This window comes from Hippocampus guttulatus, chromosome 8 (assembly GCF_054856545.1).
Source record: "Hippocampus guttulatus isolate MCC_2025c chromosome 8, RoL_Hgut_1.0, whole genome shotgun sequence".
Classification (NCBI taxonomy): domain Eukaryota; kingdom Metazoa; phylum Chordata; class Actinopteri; order Syngnathiformes; family Syngnathidae; genus Hippocampus; species Hippocampus guttulatus.
Window position 1 is genome coordinate 14,320,173 of NC_141268.1, and position 24,828 is coordinate 14,345,000.

At 43.5% G+C, this 24,828-nt stretch overlaps 1 protein-coding gene across 1 annotated transcript; it reads left to right on the forward strand.

Moving 5' to 3' along the window:
- Nucleotides 1–4,048: 4,048 nt before the first annotated feature.
- LOC147201314 (zinc finger protein 385A-like) lies at nt 4,049–24,813 on the forward strand. Its single transcript, XM_086116987.1, has 8 exons — nt 4,049–4,396; nt 14,245–14,393; nt 16,336–16,446; nt 21,462–21,636; nt 21,985–22,302; nt 22,538–22,725; nt 22,818–22,904; nt 23,129–24,813. The coding sequence occupies exons 1-8, from the start codon at nt 4,387–4,389 to the stop codon at nt 23,348–23,350; spliced, it is 1,260 nt and encodes a 419-aa protein (XP_085973113.1). The 5' UTR covers nt 4,049–4,386; the 3' UTR covers nt 23,351–24,813.
- The last annotated feature ends 15 nt before the right edge of the window (nt 24,814–24,828 follow it).

Here is a 24,828-nt window from a genome sequence, read left to right on the forward strand (position 1 = left end):
ATGTGCAAAACATCACTTGTAAGCACATGAATGACATCTGATCTGATTTTACACCTTAAGTGGTAACGGGGAGGAATGTGGGCACGGTTTGAGTGCTACGGTATCATTTTTTTTCTGTGACTGCGCTCGTCTCACAGCGGTCCAAATAAAATTCTTGTGCGTTTGCAGCCGGCACTTCGGCCAATGTGTCTCGCTGCATGATAAACTCAAGCGCGAAGAGCGACAGAGATGCTGAGAGCGCTGAGGAATTTTGAGTGCGTCAGCATTTTCAAGTTGGAAACCTACTTGAATATTTAGCCCGTCATGTCTGAGGCACTGCGCCGTGACAGAAGAAAAGCAACATTAAGCATAAGTATAAACAACACTTAATTATTTACCTTGTCAAGACATTGTGGGAAATCGTGTGGGGAGTTTGAGGAACGTTTTTTTTTGTTGTTGTTGTTTTTCCCTGTTCCAGAGCGACGGTGTGCAAGTGCACACTGCAAAATTCAAATGGTGAGTTTGGAGCACAAACACCAGAGAGAACAAGAATCTATGCTCGTGTGGGCTGTCGCCACTTTTTCCTTTCGCATCCCAAATGAAACGTGAATTAATGCCTCGAAATTGGCAAAAGGCGAGTATCCGAGTTCGGTCGCTTGTATGATAGGATGCGTGAGGGCAGGCAAAATAGAAAATGGAGGGATGGTTCATGTGCAGTTGTTTCTGAGAGCGACTTCATTTTTGCGTTCCACGGTGGAATCAAATTCAGGCAACTGGGAACTGGAATTCTGGGGCAAGATGATTAGACGAGATCACACAAGTCCTCAATTTCTGACACACCACTATTATTCTGAACACCAGCGAACATTCATTCATTCCGCCGGAAAAGGATGTTTGAATTGATTTCAGTTTCAAATTTGGGAGCCTCATTGTGGAATGCGGGATAGAGCTCGTCTAATAATCCCGACCACCATCTGCGCAAGTCTTCCTTTGATCGCCTTAAGATGAACTGAGAGGCAGGAAAGGCCGGATGCCCCAATTATTCACAAGAGGAAGAACATACGATAGTAATACTGGAAGTTTGATGAAACTGCCTACTTATGTGCAGGAATCAGGACATCGGCCTGGTCTGACCCCTGACCACTGAAGGAAAATGTGGAGAGAGGAGGAAGGAGAGTGAAAAAGGAGGGTGGAGAGTGTAAGCTAAAAAACAGAAAAGCAGAAAAACGTGTTGACAGTCGACAGGTGCGGGGCACAGTGTGAGCACCGATTAGCTAACCGTATTGCCACTGTTCAACCCGTATCTCACTGAGCCGCGCAGTTTTTTTTTTCATTGAGGGTTCACTTGAGGTCGCAATTGGTTGCAAAAGGCAGGAAATATTGAACATGTTTGCAGCAAGAAAAAAACCCGCTTCCATTAAAACTGTTGCTGAATTTCTGGTGAACGTCTTCGGCACCCAATGTGACCTTTTTCCAATAAGAGAAATTTTTTCTTACCCATTCCTTCATTTAAAAGAAATGACTCATTTGAACCAGACAGGTTGCAAGTGGAGGTTAAGTGTACTGTAATTTTGTATCCTTTGTGTATTTTGACCCAAGAGTGGCTTATTAAGACACCCATGAACGTGTTTTTGACTGCATAATAAGTCTACTTAATTACAAGAGCTGTAACGAACATTCTGCCATCACAAAGATAACGATTGGTAGTTATAAACCTTTGTGCGGGTGTGTTTCTCGTTGCTTCGTCATTCGTTCTGGCGACAGCTGCGATGCCTCTGAGCTGCAGTAAACAGCTGTTCTATTCTACCTGGACTGGCCTCTCACTCCGCCACCAAAGGACAAACAAGCTGTTAGTCACCTCACATGCGACAGATACACTACTCAAAACACATGGCCGGTGTGAATCAAATGTTGCCTCGGGGAGCAGGATTTTGCTTCCCGAAACTTTTCTTCCTTAATGTGAAAGAGGCGGCAAGAACGGAGTCTTAAATATCGATCCATCCGTTTTCTATAATCACTATCGAGTCGCAATGGGGGCGGAGCTTATCCGAGCTGACTTTGGGCTCGAGGCGGGATACACCCGTGACTGGTTGTCAGCTAATCTCAGAAGGGGTGTTAAATGGTGCGCTCATATTGTATCTGCCTTTGACCTAAAGGTGTTGACCAACACATTTGTTGGCGGATGACAACAACGGTGGGCCTCCTGAGGGCTTGACGCTAACGGTCGCAGCTAAAATTAGAATACCACAAGTGTGACCTGCCGTCTCTGAGATGTGGCGCGCGCGCGCACGCACATATGTGCGGAATACCCTTCGCTCAAACCACTTGGTCATTCAACCATTACATGTACTGTACATATTTGATAACTTTTCCTGAGTCTTTGTGAGGAAGAAGAGCCTAAGCTCACATTTATGTTCTGGATTCATGGAAATGATTTTGTGTCACAACTTCAAGTCCACATCCTAAAATTTGAACCTGATATCAGTTTATTTTGCAAGCGAGTGGCATTAGAAGTAATGACTAAATGAAGTATAATAATACAAGTAGGAACAAACCCTAAGTAAAAAAAGCAATGTTTACAATTGTGAATAATGAAGGATTTTTTGGGGGGGGTGGGGGGGTCATTGTGCTTTTTAAATCTGATTTGAATAAATGGGCCGTCAATCGTAGCATATAAAATGCTGTTGAAAATGGTAAAGTCGGCTATTGGTGAGAAGTGATCACTCTGAAAGGCTGTTAGCTTGCAAAACAGTGCATGAAATAGAAGTAGACTGTGCACAAAAGCAAAGAAACGGCAAATGAAATATGATTGTCAGGCAAATTAAGCTCATCCAAATGATGCTTTTTTTTTAATTTCGACATGATCCCGTTTATATTGTGAATATGTTGGGCAAGGTTTGGGATATGTGTGCTTTTTTTTTTTTTTCACAAAGCCCCGTTTGTGGATGTTATGTCACACAACGACTTCGTAGTTACAGAGTGGGTTAACAGCGTGCGCGTGCTCTTGACTGGTCTTCTGAAGCGCATGATGAATTCATCAAATTATTGTCATCAAGAAACTAACCCAATTGGGTCATTGTAAAACAAAAGAATATATATATCATATAATGGAAATGTTTGGTCTGGCCCTCAAGGGGTAAGTATAAAACTAAATATGTGATCCTTGTCATAACGTTGCCTGATGTCAAAACAAATTACACACACACACACACGTACACACTGGATAACATGTCACCCGAGTCTCCAGGTCTGGTTTCAGTTTACTTTGGTAACATCCATTAAACTCGTGCTATGACTGCCCCGCCCTCCCCCCCACCCTCAGACAGCACACATTAGCACCTGGCCCATTGGTTCTAACAATACATCTACCTGCATTATTAAGCCCCGGGTCCACTAATGGGGAAACCTTATCTCACATGGGCATGGGCGTGCGTGCGCACACACACACACACACACACACACACACACACACACACACACACACACACGCGGACAGACCATGTGAACTCTATCAGATGAAACATGAAGTACTGAGTTAGGAGGTCATGTGGCCTCCACTTCCGCCTGCTTTTTAGAACCCCCATCAGCAGTGTCAAAACAGCCGTCGGCGCGTATCCTCAGCCCACTCTTTCAAATCCCCAGTCAGTGCGCATTAAACTCAATTTCTCCTCCACTCCCTCAAACGTTCTATCCATTCTCGCGGGCTGTCAGTCTCTCGTCACACCTCTGCCTCTGCTCTTCAGCTTTATTTTTTCGAAGCGTTACGGGAAAAAAAAAACCACATCACAGGCGGGCGGGAGCAAATGCGCACGGCGGAATATGGTGGGGTGCTGGTAAAAAAGGAAGGAGAGCAAACAAAACCGCTGCCTCCTGATTCAAACACCCCAAGAAAACACACCGCATGGACCGCTCTGATTGGCCGAGGCTGTAGCCAATCACGGCTCGGGAGTGCAAGGTGCCTTTAGGTTATACCCAAACCCCAAAAATGTGAGAGAGGGAGAGAGAGAGAGAGAGAGAGAGAGAGAAAGAGAGTGTAGAGTAGTGCAGAGGATCCTACGGTGAAGCTTCACCTCAGCTCTATTCGCCGTTTGTTCCTGCCGCTGAACTGAGCGTCGAGCAGCGACTACATTAGTGGCTGACATGCAGTAGAATCTCGAGCGCGTGTTGCAGCAGGACCGGCGTGCTTCTCCTCCGGCTAAGACGTGAACTCGAGATCACAGGCTTGCAAAAAGCAGCAGGAGAGGAGCGACGACAGCTGGAGGCAAAAGTAAAGCTTGTCATGTCGGAGGCTTCTTACGCATTGATGTTGAGTTTTGAGAGAGGCGCGCTCGAGCTTTAGCACACTTGAGAGGAGACGAGAAGGACGACATTGTGGACAAGAAGAAGTTCCCCGTGGAAGGCTTCTGGATGATCTTAGGTGAGTCTCCCGTTGATGTTATGGCGCAAACTTTTTGTGTGCGTCGGGAATACAAGTTCGATGAAGGTAGTCACTCAGTCACAGACAAGTAAACAAAGAAACGGTTGCTTTTTTTTCTTTATACCTGGTGCATTTTATATGATTTGATATATTCAGCGATACTGTTTTGTTGACAGGTCACCGAAGATGTGTAAAGGTTAGAGATGATGCACATTTTCACAATGTTACAGTTCATTCCACAGATGAAATGATCATTCATCTCAGTTTGGTGCTTTCCATAATCCCACAGAAAAAAAAAATGTAGAGATATTTTTACACATATATTTAACAGTTTAAGTCTCCTTAGCAAGAAAACGGTTATTTTTAAATGTATGGTGTTTATATAGGTCAGACTTTTTTTTAAAGACGAATTTGTGTCAGATTCATTGTTAATTCTGAAGGACAGCCCAGGATTACAAGGCCAGAATAATGTCAAAATTTTCACCTTAAAAAAAGAAGGGAAAAAAACATCTAATTGAAGGGAGGAGATTAGATTCAAAATAAATACCGATTTTTTGAATATTTATGTTAACATTATTCCAAAGCGGGACAACTCTGACATTCCTGAATAATATTCCACTGTAAAATTGAATTTTAGCTCCATAGGATATTTAGCGCCTTTTTTTTTATTATTATTTTTTTAACAGAGCCAACCATCTTGCAGCGCCATTTTTCTACAGTAGCCCTGAATGCACAAATGCAGACGGTGTTTGTTGTCAATCAAACAGTGCTTTTGTCAACATTTGAACCATGGGATAGGATCAAGTGCTCAGTCAGTTGCATTGCTGATGCGATCATGCAATGACAATGTTGCATTATAACAACGCTTGAAGGTCATCTCCTCTCCTCGCTCAAAAAAAGGGAGAGGTGAGAGAACAATATACAATTTCAACATGAGGGCGCCCCCCCGCCCCTCAAATGTGCCCGACTGAAGAACATCTTTTCACATCTCTTTGGTCATGCTCCATTCTGAATGTTGTGTTTTATTCAAAGAAACACCACGCGACGCAGGTGCAAATGCCAAAATTCACATATCTAATTGTTTTGTACTGTGCAGATTAATCGCTACACGCAAGAAGGTGCATTCATTTCAAGTTTAAGAGTGTACAGCTTTGTCTGGTTTTGGCTCATTTGCAGATACCTCGACAATGAATTGCATAAAGTGCAATGACAGCGTTGGCTGTTGTAGCTTCTTTGACTGAATATTTGATTCGAATCTATTTTAGCTTTCACGCTCAAACCCCTTGAGCCAGAACAAGCATAATCAGATTTTAACAGGCACATGCTCTAAGTCTCGAAAAACACGCTCACATAATTATCAGTCACAATCACAATGAACGTATTTTCTCCGCTCAGCCACCATTTGAACACCGGAGAGCAAAGATTCACACATTCTAAACATGTGCTAAATATGACTCATCTCCCCCTGGTGCAGAGCAGCGTTCGGTGACTCTTTCGTGATATTTATTTAATTTTTGACAATGAATATTTCACATCTAGAGGTTTGAGGCTTTTACTTATTCAGGATAAAGGACCAAGGCTTTTTTTTCTTTTTTACTCTCACACAGACCTTCCTTACTACTATAGTAGTGCGTGTGTGTGTTGGGGATGGAAAGGGTGGTATGTCCTACAAATTATTAACGCCCCCTAAAAGAATCACAGGGGTATGTTGCCTTAGATAAATAACATGACCTTTAAATCAAGGCAACTCATCGAAGGATCACCGCCATTGACATTTGAAATGTATGCTTGACAAACTGACACACACAAGACTGACTTGAGTCCAGCATCATGAGCCAAAACGTCAAATTTGATTGGATTGGAAAATTTTGCTTCACATAAGTAGTACATTTCGTAAAGCAACAAATAAGGTGTCCTGAAAACAACAGCTGTGATATCAATGTGCCAGCACACTGGCTTGTATTAAGAAGAATATCATCTCCATCATTGCCTTGGCAAACTCGAAATACTTCATTGGACCATAATATTTGTGGACCAGCCTTGATACGACGTTGCGTTAGCACTAATGTCAATGCTAATGTTATTGTTCACAGTTCTATGCATTGTTTGTTCAGCTGGGTGATAATACACTAAAACACTGGAAAGGCAAAGATGATAACAAACAGGAGAGTAAATGAATAAGCGCAGCATGAGAGTCCAAGGGTGTCGAGCATTGTCAGGAACATTATTAATACTACATTGTATTTGTGTTATTTAAAACATTTTTACAGAAGTAATCATGGTGCTTTCAGCTTGAGGCGTTGATTTGCTGCTTGATATTCGTTTTAGAGCTTTTTATGGTGTTGAATTAAAAGGCAGTGAGTAGGGGCATACTGGTCATCGGGAGTTTCGTGACACTGTGTTGATTTTCCCGAACGGCCGGTCTATGTCTGCGTGATGGCCGCCCCGATCGCAAATAAGCGGGTGAGGTTTTCTTATTATTGAGTCAGTTGAACTCTTCTTCTTGTGTATACTGTCTTTGTTATACTGCCCCCTGGCGGCCAACGTGTGCACATAAGATATAGCACAAGGGCTGGAACAGGTTAATAGTATTGCACTTGTTTGACCTAACTTAAAAACATTGGCCCTAGAGCCAATAAAGATATTAGAATGGTAAAATTCTATTATCGTTGGCCGATATACAGTATATTGTCAGAAAAGTTACTGGGGGTTTTTTTGTCGCAAAAATAAGCCAGTTGATATTTCTTGAACCGGTCAAAAAGTCTGCGAAGGCACAGACAAAGACTCTAGCGGAGCCAAATGTCTGGTGACCAGATATATAATAAGAAGGGCTTGGACACAAAGACAGAAATGTGTAGATCTGTCATTTACTGGTTTCAAGGTTGCCAAATAAGGCCTGAGGGCTGCAAGCCTGGCGCCGACCCGTCATTATCTTTGTATGTTGCTTCAAGACCACGCTATGGCATCAAACCACACAGGCTCTCAAAATATAACCCATAATTATTGCTCCCCTAGAAAATGACACGCTACTTCTATAGTGTCGGTCACCTGAACATCCTTCCTTTGTCTTCTCCCCTTTGAAAAAAAGCCAGCGGGGGATGCACCTGCTGGCTTCATTATTATCAAGATATGTTGACTCTTTTGCATGGGTTTTTTTTTCCCCTCGGGTTCCTTGCGCGCTCAGGTTGCACAGTCCTGGGTCAGTGCGAGCCCTATTAGTCGAGTTACTGCAGGTGTGTAAATGCTCAAATAAAAGGAGAGTAATAATGTGGAGGGGAAAGGCTGCATGTTGTGTTGACACAGTGGATTTCTTCATGACCTTCACTTCCCTCGGTGTGGTTTCATGCCATATGCTCCTCCGTTGGCCTCAAAACTGCGCACAACAGTGACCTCAGTATCATGAAAAGAGACTCTGCAACCAGCTTTGGGATGTTCCAACATCTCCCTAAACGACTGAAGCTAGAGAGGAGTTAACAAAATTCCTTGAATAGAGTTGTGATGTGATCGTATCTTCTCTGATCATGCTTTGAAATGACTCACATTTATCTGTCTTATAAAAAGAGCAGTCATATGAAGAAACGTGTGAAGTAAGGGTTTTGTGGATGGATGTAGCGTTTACAGTTGAGGATCTTACATGGGCACTTCTTCATTGGTTGAGTTGCTTCTTCTTGTGGCATCGAGGCGGCTGCGCGCTGCCGACAATACAGAAGATGCCGGCGTTGTGGTTTGTGTTCGGATGTATCGAGTTTTTTTTCTTTTATATCCAACATTTTATCGACGGCATTTTCTATTGATATCGATCAAGTGTCTATCGTGATACATACTGATATTGAATTATCGACCAGCCCTACTACAAGATGTCAGCAAAGCGCTACTTTTCAATTGAACATGGCTCAGGTCACATAATTAATTCATTAACTAATTAATAAAACGGAATAGGTACGTTTTGGGGCCAATAACATAGGATAGGTTTCAAGAAAAATCTGTAGATGCTTTCTGAACTTGTGAAGTCTGCGCAGTTTCACAAAACCTCCATCATGGTAGGTTGTGTGAATTTTAAAGGCATTTTGATTTTTTTGTACTGGATTAATGTGCTGATTTGTGTCGTTTTAAGCGCGTAAATGCTTCGAGTATTGAATATCATTGCTCCAGATCTCAGGATGTTTTATGGCTAAAATGAGACAAGACATATCCAGCCTGCGAGGCGAGATGCAAAATAAACCCCAAATTTCTCATGCCTATGTGACATTTTGCATGTGACGGCCAAAAGTTAAGCCTCGGAGGCAGGTATAGCTGCATGTGTGGAGGCTGCTTGATGAAAACCGTGAACCAGTGCGTGTCGCAATCTGCTACAACCGCCAATGATGTTCCTCCTGTACATTAACCTGCAGGTTACACGGCTCTTTACATCCTCCGTTCACCTTGGACTCACCTTAAAACATGCGGCTCCCCCCCCCCCCCCCCCTCCCCAACCTCGGATGCCTTCCCTCGCTTCCCCCTTCTTATTCCAGTGCTGTTTTTTTTCCTTCACTCGTGCTCGATCGACTCCATCCCCCTCAGCTGCTATTATTCCTCCCAAGCTCATCTCTTTGCTAATCAGTGGATGCTTTCCTCTATCGTAATCCGGCAAATGTTGAAATGGCATACTCGTGCGCCGATAACATGTTTGTCTGCGGAGATTTTGACTCAAGCAATTTGACGGTGCGCTTACATACGTACTCATCATAATTCATGTGAGAGGTGAAAATAATATCAAGTTGGTTGTTCGTTGTCAAAAACTGTGACAAGTCAGAGAAGTGAACTGCAGGAAGACGAGCCGGCGCACACACAGTCACTCTTCCAGTGAAAGGACTTATGGGAGTTGTGTGGCAGGCAGCATTTAAGCCTCGCCACTGGGGCGCACAGCATCTATCATTAAAACGAAGTGCAAACCTAAATCAAGCAGCTCTCTTCAGATCTCACACACAGACACACACACACACACACACACTGACGCGACATTCATCAGGACCGAGCCCAGAAGAACACCGCAGTGTTCTGTGTGCTTCGTCGCCTGTCCCTTGCTTAGGTTGAAATAACCGCGTATGACTTTGGGGGTAAGCTGAGCTGCAGTAAATTGGATTTCATGCTGAGTCCATACTAGCAGCAGAGTCACCCTGCGGACGCAAAACAAAGCTCGCAGTGTTTCTTTACAGGTTACGCGGCTAAGACGGACAACATTACGAGCGCTAACACCGGAAACCTTTGAATTATTTTACAGAGAAGTGATGATCAAATTAAATTTCTGCCAGCGAGGGAGCTAAAAGATGCTCGTAAATGACCATCTGCACTTTACGGTGTCGTTTACCACCGAATCAACTTGAGGATGTGTGACGCCGCCACATAAACTCTGGGGGGTGGGGGGGGATAAACATAAGCAGAGTGGGTCAAGACAGAGCTGCAGGCTCCACATTGGAGGCTCTGTACACCAGCGTTGTCAGGGGAGGCGGTGGAAGCCTTTGAGAGGTATCTGCGCACAGCAGCCCATTTACATGCAGATGTGAGTCGCCTGGCATTTTGTGCCGAGCCGACAAGGAGAGATGGCTGTATTTCTTTTCTTTTTTTTTCCCAAATTCATTTTGGCTGCCAGACTTGCAGCCCACCTCTCAACGGTCCCTCCCACTCCCCGCCTTGGTCCCAAACAGCGATGCAGTCAGGCAGGGAATACTGAAAGGCTGCATCGTCGTCACTGACATTGACATTACCTCTGTGATCATTAAAGCTAAATTGGCCAAATGAATTGCCAATTTCAGAGCCCTTAGGCACAGCACGTTGGCGTGTACGTGTTTGCGTGTGCGCACCATGCTTTGTGGTGATAAGCTGCTGGCCCGTGGATGTCATTTTTCCCCCCCAACCCTTTATTCCATCCCGCCTTGCGTCTGCATCTCTTCATTGCAGGCTGCCTCTCGCAATTCTACACAAAAAATTCAATAAGCTATTACATGGGCATTGATCTTTTTCACAGCTAAACATTTGCATGAGAAAAAAAAAAACAGTGGTGATGAAGGCGGGTTGTATCCTTTTTCTGAGTGAAGGGCCAATAGATGGTGTGGTCTGGATTTATAGAATTTGACAGCACTTGAACTCTCCTCCGAATGTGTACAATCAATGCCAGTCGTCCGACGTGGTCGCTGGTGAAGAGGTGGCGCATTCACTTATCTGATGTCATTGTAAATCACTTAGGAAGGGCATGTAGGAACAGAACCCGCACGAGAGATGATAGGGAACGTGCCTCGAGAAAGGCAGTGTGATAACTTGAAATATGCGACTCTATTGGGGCGTGCTGCAACGTTAATGACGGTACAGCAGAAATGATTTGACTTTTAAACTGTAATGTGGCGTAAAATGAGCAGCGGGCGCACGCTTGGCTAGGCAAAGAGGAAATATTGCACCTCCCGACTAAATCCATACTGCTCGAGATGCCGTCCTTTCCTTTATTTGCATTGTTAAGCGAGCGTTTATTTACATCACGGAAGGTTTCCGGCCTGCTTTGATTTGTTTGAAATCGAAGAAGTAGATTGCAGGCAAGCAGAATCTTCAGGTAATCTTGAATTTTGAGCCTGATCTTTCGTTTTTGCTGATCGGGCTCTGGGAACATTCAGTATCATTTCTCTGAATTATAGATTGTGACAAAATGCGTTACTTACTCTTATCAAGTACAGACACAAATGTATTTTAGGATAGATACTTGCACTAGATGGTTCGAGACCATTTAAAATGACCACTCGGCACGGATCCAATACGAGGAGGGCTGTATCAAAAATTCTCCAAATCAAAATGAGGATAATTACGTCATCCAACCTGTTTATGATTTTGAGTGGTTGAGCAACACCAACATCATCCGTTTCACTACATATCATCATCAAAGCGCAGAAGCAGGAAATGTTCACATTGTTTCTAAAGAAGTGGCATTATATGACAAATATAACCATTCCAAACCATTTATTCTATTTAAATCAGCGAGAGGCGGGTCACCCAGCCAATCGCAGGCCACACATCGACAAAGAACCATTCACTTTTGCATTCACATTCACACATAAGCACGATTTCAAGTCTTCAATGAATGTGTCTTGGAATGCAGCAGGAAGCCGGAATGCAAAATTTAGAACTGAGGTGGAGGCACAAATTAATGGTGCACCCTGCTGCATGTACCAGTCACCGCCAAATTAAATTAGATTCGAGATTTTCTACCTGCAATACCCAATCAGGCAATTAATTACAAAAAATGTGACAGGATTATTTTTTTTCAACAAACATATCCATACAGGTTACTGAAAATATTTCTATTCTGGTGTCAAATCATATAAAATGTTTAATAAGAGTAAAGGCCACATTTGTAACACATAATACATGTATTGAAAAATTAATTTAATTAGTACAACTGAATCACTCACTTACATTTTTGTGACTGTCCCAAATCCTGAAGGCATGTTAGACCAGGTGTTAGTGCAGCAAGCATTGCACCTGCACGGAAATCAGGACATGACACCAGAGTCTTTTTATTTACTTCACGGAACTTGGGATCCATATTCTTTTTCTGTCAACTCCCCTCGTTGAGGCCAGTCCTTTTTCTGTAATTAAACCTTTCATGCACAAATAATGATAACCTGTAACCTGATAACCCGATAAGCTGTGCACTGTAGTAACCGCTGTCCCTGAAAGCATTAAGTGTACATTGGTGCCTGAACCTTGAGATACGAGTCAACTGAATGGAACTATTGTAAGGTACGCGAAGGTCAAATATCATACACGTCATGTCTTACAAGACCGCGGTCCAAGAAGCTGAATTGGATTCCAAATGCTTTCGACTTCAAATCAACGGTTATGTCCAAATTCTGTACAGTTATTTCTGGCTTTAGAGTACGATGACACACACTTTGAAAGCTACCATCAGGATGAATTTAGGAATTTTCCGTTTGTCGTCCTGCCAAAACAAATTAACTTTCTGCTTGTAATGTAGCAACTGCTCCAGTGTTGCAAGGGCTCAAACAATCTGAAGATGAGCAAAAAGAGGAAAAAAATCATTTCCCCCTTTGTCCATTTCTGCATTCTTCGCATGTCCCCCAACGTGTCTGGAGTCACCAAAATAGCATTTCTTCCGTTTCCCCCTGAAACGATTTCTCTTTGCATATTTAACAGCAATAAGTAATCAGTCATCACAAAGTAGTAGCAATAAAAGATGCTGATTGCGTGTCGTCTCAGGAGAGGGGAGGGGGTGAGGGGGAGGCATACAAATTATTTCTTGTGCCGTCTGATTGGACCATGATCATGTTGCGGGTTTCCCCACCAAGCGCCTTGGCAGTGAGAGGAACGTGCAAAACAGTAGCAGGGATAAAGAGGCAGAAACAAAAACAAGCATTGTAGGTTGGACGCTGCGGAAGTGAGAAAGCACGAGATGCGGGCAAGCCGAATAAGAGACCGTGAAATGAGGACAGAAAACAATGTCTGGTGTCAGAAAGAAGCGGCAAGGAAAGTGAGAGGAGGCAGATATCTGCAGCACGCCAGTTGTGAGGCTTAAGAAGCTTACCCCCCCCCACACCCCCTCCTTGCCCATCACACAAGAAGAGTCCTTAAGTACAGGCAGCCACTGTGGCTGAGCTGCAAGTGAGAGGAAAGTGAGCAAGGGATGCCATGGGAGGAGAGGCGCGGGCAGGAAGTGGATCAGCATTTTTCATTCAACGCAGGTTTTTATTCCCAATAAAATCGACATGACATGAACGAAAAAGTACACGGCTCGCCATTAGGGCCGATCAATTCATCAAATTCAGGTCGACGTTGCGATGTAGTAGCTGAATGCGAGTCTCAAATCACAAATGCTGCAATTTGGGATATAATAAAATAACTGCTGAATTTTGTTGGCTTGGTAGCGTTTGATACATTTTGGCACTCGGTTCAGGGTGTACCGACTGCCCAAAGACAGCTGGGAGAGGCTCCAGCACACCTGCGACCCTTAGGATGCATTCGGATGATGCATGGATGGATATTTCATTCATTTATTTAGTTATAGAGTGCCGTGATAAATTTGGTGCTTAAGAAGCCCAGTCCACATGTTTACATACAATTGCTAAATGGAACATGGACAGCTAAAGTGATTTTTGTTGATGCCACACTTGTTTGGTGGAATTTTGCAAAGTGGTCGTAGTGAACATTTAAAGCTAACCTATGAAACCAAAACGCTTGCATGATGACGCTCATATTGTTTATTGTAATACGGATTTGTTTATTGCTTGTGTTTGTTTAAAAAAAAATACATGGGAAGAGGACCTCGGAAAAAAATAGTGCATATTAAAATCCCATTTGCAGTATTGAGGGGATAAAACGGCAATGAGATGATTTTTCAAAATCGTTCAGCGGTGCTCTCAAGGGATATCAGCGTCTGCTGTTCATCAATCGGAAGTTGGGATTCATCCTTGAGTCTTCGTTTTAGCGAGACATTTTGCGCCTTGTTAGTTTTCTAGCAGGTCCTCGAAGGTTTAATTCAGATTCATGTTCAGATCCAAATTCTCAAGTCATCTTGTGAAATTAAAGATCAACACGAAGCGATCCATTGTGCCTGCGGGTTCCTTTTCAGTTCCAAGCGTTATTTCACAAACGTCAACGCAAAAGCTTGACTGCCAACATCAGCCGAACCACTTTTGACTTTCACAGATCCCCGAGTCTGAGTCAGAGGAAGAATTGTATTCATTTAAAACGGTTTGTGGTCCAAGATACTAAAAGTAGCTGGGGTGAAATCTAATTCTGGTAAAGAGCGAGAATAATCTATAAACACACATCTTTCATTTTAATCTCATGTTCCCTTTTTTGTACAGGAAGTATAAACCGAGCGGGGCCGGTCCCTGCCTTCCTCAGGAGCCCAGCCGTCCTCTCACCTTCCCCTCTGGACATGAAGCCCTTCCTACAATTCCCCCTGGAGTCGCCACACCCTGCAACTCTGGGTCTCTTCCCCAATTTTAATACAGTAAGTGGTCCGAGTCATGTGACCAAGCGTGGATGCTAAACGGAATCTGAGATGACACCAAGTTGCTGTTTGCTAGCGTTGGCTCTTTGCCTACAGCAACAAGTACAGAGGATTTACATATTTTCCTACTATTTGACAGCGATGTACATTTTTATTCAAGAGTGACACTCATTAAAAACAAACACAAAAAAACAAAAAAAGAAAAGCCTTGGTGAGTGTTCTGCAGCACTAAAATGACTTCCGGCTAATCAATTGTATAAGCGACCTAGGCTGAGTTCTCCAGAGTCAGCATTTGCTGGTTCCCATTTCCAGATTGAGTTTCATGTGAAGGTCAACGTGACCAACACGCATCCGCACGTCATCTCGGTCATCTGCGTGCGGCTCGGGCAAAACGACCCCTGTGTGAGTTTATGATTCATCCTGCGTTGTTGAGGATGTGGAGTGTGGCCGCTAATGTCATCAGACCTTCACAAATCACTCTCCATCTTATTTTCAATAAACAAAAACTGGATTGCATTCATATAGTTCTTTCATGGTCTTCTGAACACACTTGCCTACAATAACAAGATTGTTATTTATTAGCGTTCCATCGTTATTCTGAGTTTTAATAAGAAGAGGCATCATCAACCATTTTGCAGGGCATAACTTGCAGTCAGTTAAAAGTGCTGCCGTCCGTATTAACCTGAAAGCCACATGGCTGTCATGGCTTCTATTCGAAATGTACGTATCAGGTTAGTGAAGCGGTTTCGGTGTTGCAGTATCGGAGCATTTTTACATGGATGAGTACAATAATAATACTATTGGCTATTGGCATCTCTAGTCTTAACCAATGCCAATGTTCAGTTTGTATTTGTGTGACCTCATTTATTCACATTTGGTATCTGTATGATGAATTATTTTTATAAGCCGTTGAGAACTGACTAAAATTTAGAAAATGAGGAACGGAGGACTGAAACAGGACCGGGGGTGCCTTGAACTGGCTCCATTATTCAGATTACGCATGCATTGATTCATTCAGTAGGTCGACTGACAATGATCTTCTTACACAAAGGGAAAGAGAGAAGAGCAGGGAGACGACAGGATGAAAAAAAAAAGCCCAAAATAAACAGAGAGCTTGTATATGCCAACAATACATTCCAACAGCATTCAGGTTTTTCAGACCAACACATTTTCCTCGGGTGTCTGCAGCTGTGGAGCGTAAACACTCTTTCATTTTGGCTGCATGCGTCCAGAGTGGAGGCAGCAGATGATAGGCTGAGTAAAACCACAGAGAACTTTTGGTGGTTGCTTAGGGCAACACCCGCACTGTCTGTGTGTTTCTGAATACTAAAAGGAAGCACCAGCGACTTCACATGCAGTAAAGTAGCCTGCATCCCAGCTCCAGCGCCAATAAGATTGGCTGATTTTTGGCCCTGACCTTTTTTTTTTTCTGCATTAAGTGTGATGGATTGGTTGAACCCACAGAGTCAACTGCAGAGTAATTCAGACAAAATTGCATTGTCTACAATATGTCACTCATCAATACCAGTCCTTCCTCTAATGCCTAAATACGTTTTCATTCTTAATCTTTTATCTTCATTAAAAGCAACAAACACAGAAACACACTATAGATTTCAAATTTAATCTACGAACTCCAGCGTCTTCCCAAAACATATCGTATTTTTTTTGAATGGCGGGAGTCTATAATTAGGCCCTTGAAGTCACAATGTGAATGAAAGTATTTGAACCGCACCCAGGAAGTGAGGCCCTGCAGACAACAACAGCTGCTGCGAACGAGCACGCGCCCCCCATGCTGTCCACATCAATCACTTCTGCCCGAATTCACGCTTCTTGTTTACATCTCTCCTTTTAGCAGCTTCCCCGTCAGTCACCTGCACCCCTGATCTCATCCGCTGTTGTTGAATCTTGTCAAGTGACCTTTGTGCTAACTTACCCTTTTCAGATGGACCCCGTCCAGAAGGCAGTAATGACGCACACTTTCGGGCATCCCATGGCGAGGACAAAGCGGCCAATCATCTCCTGCAATGTCTGTCAAATTCGGTTCAACTCCGAGGTATGAAATTTGACATTGCAACCCTCACTCTAATATTCATCATTCGAATGCAAGTAGGCTCAATAATGAGCACACATGATACTCTACATCTTAGTCTGAATGTCGACGGTCCCCCCATATGATGTGAAAACTACCTGTTTAATATGCAGTCGGCCCAATTGTTTCTATTAGGCTGAATCGTGTCCTGAACAGCAAAGACACTTGGTTGATTTGTTTAGTCATCATAGCTTGGCATAAGATAGCAAGTGTCAGGATACAGGAGCCTATTAGATTTACTCTGATGACAATTTAATAGAAGCGGTGTGAGATAGGACCCAAGGCCAAGAAATGAACAGTAGTTTGTGTTTAAAGTTCCATTAAAGCTGATAAAGCATTTTTTGACAGATGGTGCACCGCCAGCTAAAAGCAATGTGCCTAAAGGCAAAAAAAAAAAAAAAAAACTTCAAAGGAAAGGAATTGCATGTTCCCACTAAAAGGATCAATTTGCAACTTTACAAGCTCAAAAACGATAACTCGAAAATCAGGTTTCTCCATTCAGTTCAGTTCACTTCATTTTATGCTCAGTTCTCTTTGTTTATGTCATGGTCCCCATAAGGGTGAAGTTATACACGATGCTGTGTATAGATTGTGTCCCCACTCATGATAAGAGGAAAGATTAAAAAAAAAAAAAGTTTCTCAAAGTTTGTATTCTACAGCCACACGCCCAGGAAAGAAAAACACACATTTCTGCATGTTGCTCATTATTGTCCTTTATCTTTGAATTTATTAGTTCACACAAATGAGTATTTTACCACGCCACCCTGTGATTGAAAAACATGTAACAGTAGGTATACTCTCCAATTTACATCATAGTGAGATTAAGTGAAGTGTAATGCTTGATGGAGATGGGGTTTTAATGTGAACATCCCAGAAGACGATTTATGTGTTGGCTGTTTGACATTTACAGTGAGAGAGCCCTTGCACATCTGTCTCTGGGCAAAGCACTTTAAGATTTAAACCTTGTAAGATCAATGGGTTTTTTTCGAACTGTGTGCATTTAAGTAATGGTTGGTTTGAAGGTATTAGTGTCCTTACAAGGATTATCATAAAAAACGTGGCTGCGTGTGGTTGAGTAATTCTTGCAGATGCCAGAAGGAAACGGTCAGAAGTGATTTTTATTCCCAGTCCAAACCCGCTTGCTTCCATGACACATTCATCCCACATTCATCCATTGACAGAATGCAGCAATTCTCCCAACATGTTGACATGACAAAAATCAAAGTAAAAATATGATAGTACTTGCCATACTTGAAAATCTTTATGAACCAAACTTTAATGACTGGATGCAAGCGCTAGAGCAGCAGTGTTGTGTCATCATTCTGGCTGTAAAGTACTCATATATTCCTGTTTTCACAGAAGAAACATTTCAATTTAGACCTGGAGACTTAATTTAAAACCTTTAGAGGTGCCAAACTACCACGGTCTTGTAAACAACAAGCCAAAATGACAAGGAGTACAGTGAGGATCTCAAATCAAATCACTGCTAATATTGTCTGGGCGACACAGAAAAAAATGGATGTATGTCTACTCCATTGGCAGTCAAAAAAAATATGTCCCCCATGCAAAGAACATGGATAACCGAAACCAGCCTGCAAAGTTTATTGAAAGAAATTCATCGTAACTGATCACTAAAACCTGTCACAGAAACCACAAACCAAAACAAATAGCATTCCGACAAAACCCTAATAGAGCGTACAAGCGGAGCCTGAAATATAAATACATTGTGACGATTAGGTGCTAAATACTTGTCCTCTATATGCAGCAGTGTAGAAAGGACACAGGCAGAGGAGTCATCTGAAACTTGTGTAACACTGCCCAGTTCTCTGTGAGGGGCCACTTAATTATATCACCCGCTGCTGTTCTCACATGGTCCACAAGTGCAGAAGATGTGAGCATTTTGTTCAATACAGTATGACTTCATTTACATACTATAGAAAGAGCTCTTTTTTCAAGACAAGGGCACTACAAGTGAGCGGCGCGGTCTGAATCTACATAGGGGCGGACTCGACTGGGTTTTGGTATCTTGCAGGCAAACGGAGTTTGGCAAAGGTAAAAGAAAATCGGTGTTTTGCGCCGTTGTGGGCGTGAACACAGCCGACTTGATTTGTCGCCAATCAAAGTGGCTTCTCTTGCGGCCTTTAAAATTGACACGGCAAAAGAAAAATATAATTTGCTTCTGTCCCGTAGCAGGTCGACGGGACATATAAAGAAGTGCAAGCAAATGTTTACTGCCGAATGATGAAAAGTTTGCCAGGGAGAGACAGATCTGTGACATGGGCACTTAGAGACTGCCTTCCCGTGACCAGGGTGTGATTTTAAAAATACTGTTTAATAAAGATGATCATGATTTCTAGCTATGATTCAGAGGATTCGATGCACGCCCTTGTTATATATATAAATAAAAGACAATGACATCCACCACACATCTCCGCAAAGCGTAGAATATGTCCCCAATCAAATTAACCCAAACTTCACACTTTACACTACCTACGTCAATAGTTGGTTCGAGCACACATACGCTTAGTCTAATTTCAGCCATAAAATTGTCAGCTGCGCCGGGGGCACGGCGAATGCCAGATTGCCCACCATGGCGCACAGCCGTCTGCCAAACAGAGAGATTCCCGAACAGGCAAAACAAGATTCATGATGTTCCGATCCTTCCGCTCGAGCGCAACTGCGCTGTCTACGAACCTCCCTCCCTCAGGTTTAATTTCCCAAAAATGCCCGGATGCGTGTCAAGCCGCTGATGTGCGATCCACTCCAAACTGTACGAATGAACACGAAGTTTTGCACCTGTGCCCTGCAGCAAGGACTTCCCAGCGTAACCGGAGATGATGGGAACTTTGTGAACACACTTTAATAATGAAGTAATAATCTGCTGGGAGTCGAGTTTCTGCAGGTGGAAGGTGGACAGTTTTTCAAGCCTTCCCACGGCTGCTTTTATATTTTAGTCGTAAAGCATACCCCCACGTTTTCTTGTTTACGCCTGAGGGAAGCCATTGTTAAAGAGAAGTAAAAGCAGAAGTGACGCAAGTGATTGATGTGACCACTCCGAATAAAGTGCCTCTCGCTCTACATGTTGTAATTATAACATTGCCAATTCATCTCGGGCCACAGAGGACATATTAGCCTGCCAGTGTTCGAGCACAGTCCTGCTGCAAGGCTGACGTCACGCCATGCTGCATTAGCCGTCGTCACCACTGCAGAACGACAAGCGGGCACATGCCGCAGACCGTTCGATCCCCGGAATTCCGTCAACGCACTTGTTCCCTTCACCTTTCTTTCCGAGCGGTTCCTTCTCGACCCGTTTTCTGTGCTTGTTTGTAATGTTTCCCTTTCATCCTCCGTGGGGTTTACTGTCGCCTTCTCGCCAGCTTCTTCCCACCCCCCACACGTGACTGTCGCTGCTGCCTGTACCCTGATTTGTCAGAGACCGGCTCGCTCCATTTTCTGTGCCTTTGTCACTCTATAGATAAAACATCAAAGCATATACTGCTTTGAGAGAAAAGGATTTCAGGGACATTCACCGGCTCCCATTTTCTCCCCCTTTTAAATCCCGTCCATGCCTCCTCACTCATCCTAATCCCCTTCCACATGGGGTCGTCTTTCGTTTTTCTCATCTTACTCTTCTGCACTTCATTCATATTTGATCATTATTCACTTTGCCCCTTAACCTCAATGATCTGATGGCTTAATCTGTTTTCTGTCCTCGTGGCGAGCTAGCGCATCCTTGCGCCATTCCCCCAAAGGCTTTCCTGATTCTTTTTGATTCATGGCAGACTTTCATTGATTTCTTAGGACCTGTACTTGAAGGTCACAAAGAGAGTGAAAGTATTGGAACGCTATCTGAAAGACAGCAACTGGGAGTGACCCAAAAAAAAAATTCAAGGACTTGTGCTCTTCCTAGCAGTTGTTTGTTGGCTTGTAAAGCATCATACCCTTGTCTAATTGAAGGCTTAGGGAAGCAGCAGCCACTGGGTTGAGTTACAAAAACAGCGAGCTATGGATGCCATTCTGTCATCACCAATCAGGATGAGCGCTATATATGAGTAACTGTCATCGCCAGCTAATACTTGAGGCTTACAGAGGCATCTTGAACACGACCCGGTGGTCCATCGAGCTCCAGCCGTGCATCCATTAAAACGCCTTATGGGCTTCCTTCAAACTTGTTTTGGGCATCATCTTGAATTGTCTTATCTTGTGTTTATGCACTCTGGTCACAACAATGGCAACATTGACACCATGTAATGTGATCCAATACAACAGTTGATTATTTTTGTCTTCATTAGGTTGATAATGCTCAGTTCTCGTCCTCCTCTTCCTCATCTTCATGTTAAATAACAGACCTCTGAAAGTATGAACCCATATTGAACTTTATTGAATTGTAAAGACACGTTTTTACGCAGCTTTCCATGAGACTTTGATAGATTGCGCATCTGTATCTAGTGAGGACCAAACTATGCTCCTGTAAGGGGGGTGCACAGCAAGTTTCGGGGGGAAACAACCCTACAAAATAAAGTGAGCGAAAATAAATATGAGACTGCTTATTAAGAATATTATAAATTCTAAAATCAACACTGAGGGATTAAAGTTCCTCCTTAAAATGTGTTCTACGGCACTAATTCACATTTACCCCATAAAGTCATCAAACAACACTGGAGAAACAGTGGAAGTTTGATGATTTATTCTTCGGAGTTTGACACATCAAAATTACAGTGAGGAAATTTGAAAGTCTACCAAATGGCCATGTCAGATTACCCTTCTGCGAGATTTAATAAATGGCCCCCCACCAAAAAAAAAAAAGCCAACCTCTTCAGATGATTGAACTAGAATTGCCTTTTATGTGACAGACACACGGCCCCCGCTGGCTCTGTGACTCACTTGGACGTCAGCAAGCAGATTAAGAGTGACGATGATGCAAGTGAAACGAACATCTTCACAAATCTTCACATCCACCCAATTGTGTTTTCTTCCAGAGTCAGGCAGAGGCTCACTACAAGGGCAACCGACACGCTCGCAGGATCAAGGGCATAGAGACGTCTAAGACAGGTCGTCTTCAGGATGGCGACAAGCAGCACTCTCCCCCCACCACTTCACCCTCACCGTCGGGTCCCTCACCATTCAACCTGGATCCTGACCCAAATAAGCAGGGTGAGCATCACCTGTCACTCTGACGTGTGATGCTCCGCACACATATAGACACAAAATCTGGCACAACACGACCCAGATGCTCAACACATCTGCTGCGGAGCTTTCACCCCTCGATGGGTAGTTTACAGTACCCGACTGGTGCATCCGGCGGAGCGTGCTATTCTCTCATATCCATATCGTCCTGCTATTGCACAACTGTCCCCTTAATATTTAACGGACGGTAGACAGTACATGCAATGACAGCAAAGCACTGTCTCGTTATTTTCACATATTTATATAAAGTTCCAATGTGTTGAAGGGGCTTTTAGACGGCTGCGTACTAACCGGAAATGTATGTGCTGGTTATAGACGACACCCAATCTCGTGCCAACTCTGAGTCACCTTTGACCCAGAGCCACATCTCGACACCCACAGTGAGCTCAGCAGAAGCAGCGTGTCCCTTCTCGGAGTCGACGGGCGCACCTTTGCCATCCTCCCCCTCGCCGGCCGCCATTGACAGCGCGCCACTAGCGGACTCAGCAGGGGCGCTGCTGCCTGACAACCCGTCTCCGGCTCCCAGCCCTCCCTCTGGAGAGTCTGAGGAAGAAAAAGCCAAGAAGCTTCTCTACTGCTCCTTATGCAAAGTTGCAGTCAATTCCCTCTCACAGCTGGAGGCCCATAACAAAGGTAATTTGTACATATGCGCAGCTCCACAAGCACATGCACCAGAAATGAGAAATATGCATAATTGGAATCGGTGGGTTATGGCTCCTGTGAATCTCAAGTTGATAGGACAGAAATAAAGCAGGAGCACTACTGCCACCCAGTGGTTTAAAATAAATGTTGCAAATAGTTTTTTTTTTCAAACAATCAAAAAATGTGAATATGACATGGATTCCGTAACAATTTTTAATCACTCCAGGTACAAAACACAAAACAATTTTGGAGGCACGGAGTGGACTGGGGCCCATTAAAGCCTACCCACGTCTGGGTCTGAAAGGCAGCCCTGAGCAGGGCGGGGAGCTGTCATCTGACTCTAACACTCAGGAAAGAACCTTCCACTGTGAGATCTGCAATGTCAGAGTCAATTCTGAGCTGCAGCTTAAACAGGTGAGACTTTTTTTTAATGGGGGGAAAAAAATTAAAGAGCAAAAAAAAGCAATCCATTTGTATGAACTGTCCGGTTTCTTTTCACCTTGCAGCATATTTCCAGCCGGAGGCATCGAGATGGAGTTGCGGGGAAACCCAATCCTCTCCTGAGTCGTCACAAGAAGCGTGTTGACTTCATGGTATAGCATTCACCTTTACTTCGCTCAATGGACATTAGTTTTGTGGCAGACTTCACTGTCAATTACTACAATTCATCAATTGCTTAGTGTCCCAGTACTTTTGTCCATGTGTGTTGGATTGGATTGGATAAACTTTATTGTCAAATGTACTGTATGTGTAACATACAGCAGAGTTTTCATCACTATCTCGATTAGTCACATGACATTTTCCTTCTCTCTCAAAGGAACTTCCAAAAACTCTGGGGGCGGGGCTCTTACCAAATCCTCTGGCCGTTGCGGCAGCCATGGCCGCTGCGGCATCCTCAAATCATCTGGCACTGCGACCACCTGGCCCGCCAACCCACCCCCATCACCACCTGCTACAGGGGGCCCCCCTTAGCCTGCTGAGGCCCGCCCCGGGGCCCATCCGCACTACGCACGGGCCAATTCTCTTCACTCCGTACTGAATGCGTGAGCATAAGGAGGAGTCAGGCAGAAGCACACTGTGAAGCCGCAAGCTCAACCCAGGTGGCGTTCCATTTGAGTCAAACTTGTGAGCGACGCTTAATGGTGCATACTGTAGTTGCAGACTACGGCTGCCGTTGCGCTAACAGGCAGAGCCAGAAGTATTTGACGACCCGAGAGACAACATACATTTTCATCTTTCCCAACTGCCCTGCATCGATAAAATATCAACAAATCACCGATCATCACCCTGCAAAGACGATGAAGTGGACTATTATATGCACTCTCACTTTGCAGCTGGCTTCACCGCTGAATTCCAAACCCTACCTCTTCAACAATAATTCAAATTTTCTCCACATCCGATGCATCAATTTCATAAGAAAAAAAAAAGCCCGCTGGGTTCCATATCGTGATCTCCTCTGATATTAGCTGTTAGCAATCACTGTGTACTGGGTCCCCCACTTTTATGTGGTCGATGAATTTGTGTTGCTGCTGGAGTCTCCTGCAACATTTCTCTGTACTGTATGTCTAGATCTTCCCAGCTGGCTTAGGGGGTCTATACGTACCTCTGTGGGACACAAATGGTGGGGTAAAAGAGGAAAACAATATACAATACGTCTTAAAGAAGATAGTCAATGAAGCACCTTAACCATGTCAATGGGTTGTTGGCAAAGTTGTAGTTGTGGTAAAGAAGTACTATGCAGCTATCAGTGTTTATATTTGTGGTCTGATTAGATGTTGGAGAAAAGGAAAAAAAAGTTAAAACAATATCAGGGAAGACTAGGCAAGTGTCTTTAGGTTTAGGTCTACATGTTAATTGTCAGATAAAACCCCAGATTTGATTCCCCAGATTTTCCCTGGTGACTTGTGCTTGAAAAAAAAATAATAATAATGTGAGTAGGCACTGGGGTAAACGTCTGCATGTAATGTTAAATGCATTTAAAATGCTTTAATTCACGTTTCACTGCACAAAACAGAAAAGTTTCAGTATCTCAGAGAAAGACTTTCAACACTGTGAGCACAGCAGGCCAATGAGTGAGGAATACAATAGCGGCTATTTGCAATAGGGACATATGCAGCTCATAAACACACACAAGTAGACGTAAATACTATAATAATAGACATAATGATAATAATAGTAATGATAATATGTTCTAAAAATATAAAAACACAAGGAACACAAGCACACATGCATAAACACATGCGCGCGCGCACACACACACACACACACACAAGTAGCAAAAACATCCTTTTAGATAGTTTTGCAGGTGTGTGGTAGGATAAAGCAATGGTTTGTTTGCTCTGCTTGGTGACCCAACATGACTTTGAAGAATCCCAATGAAAACTGTCATGGCAGCATGTCACACATTAGTGAGAAACTTCAGCAAACAGAAACTAGCAATACTTTATGCTCTATTTTTTATGTGAATGCAAGAAATGCAATAAAAAAACGAGTCAAAAGACATATTAATTGTTTTTA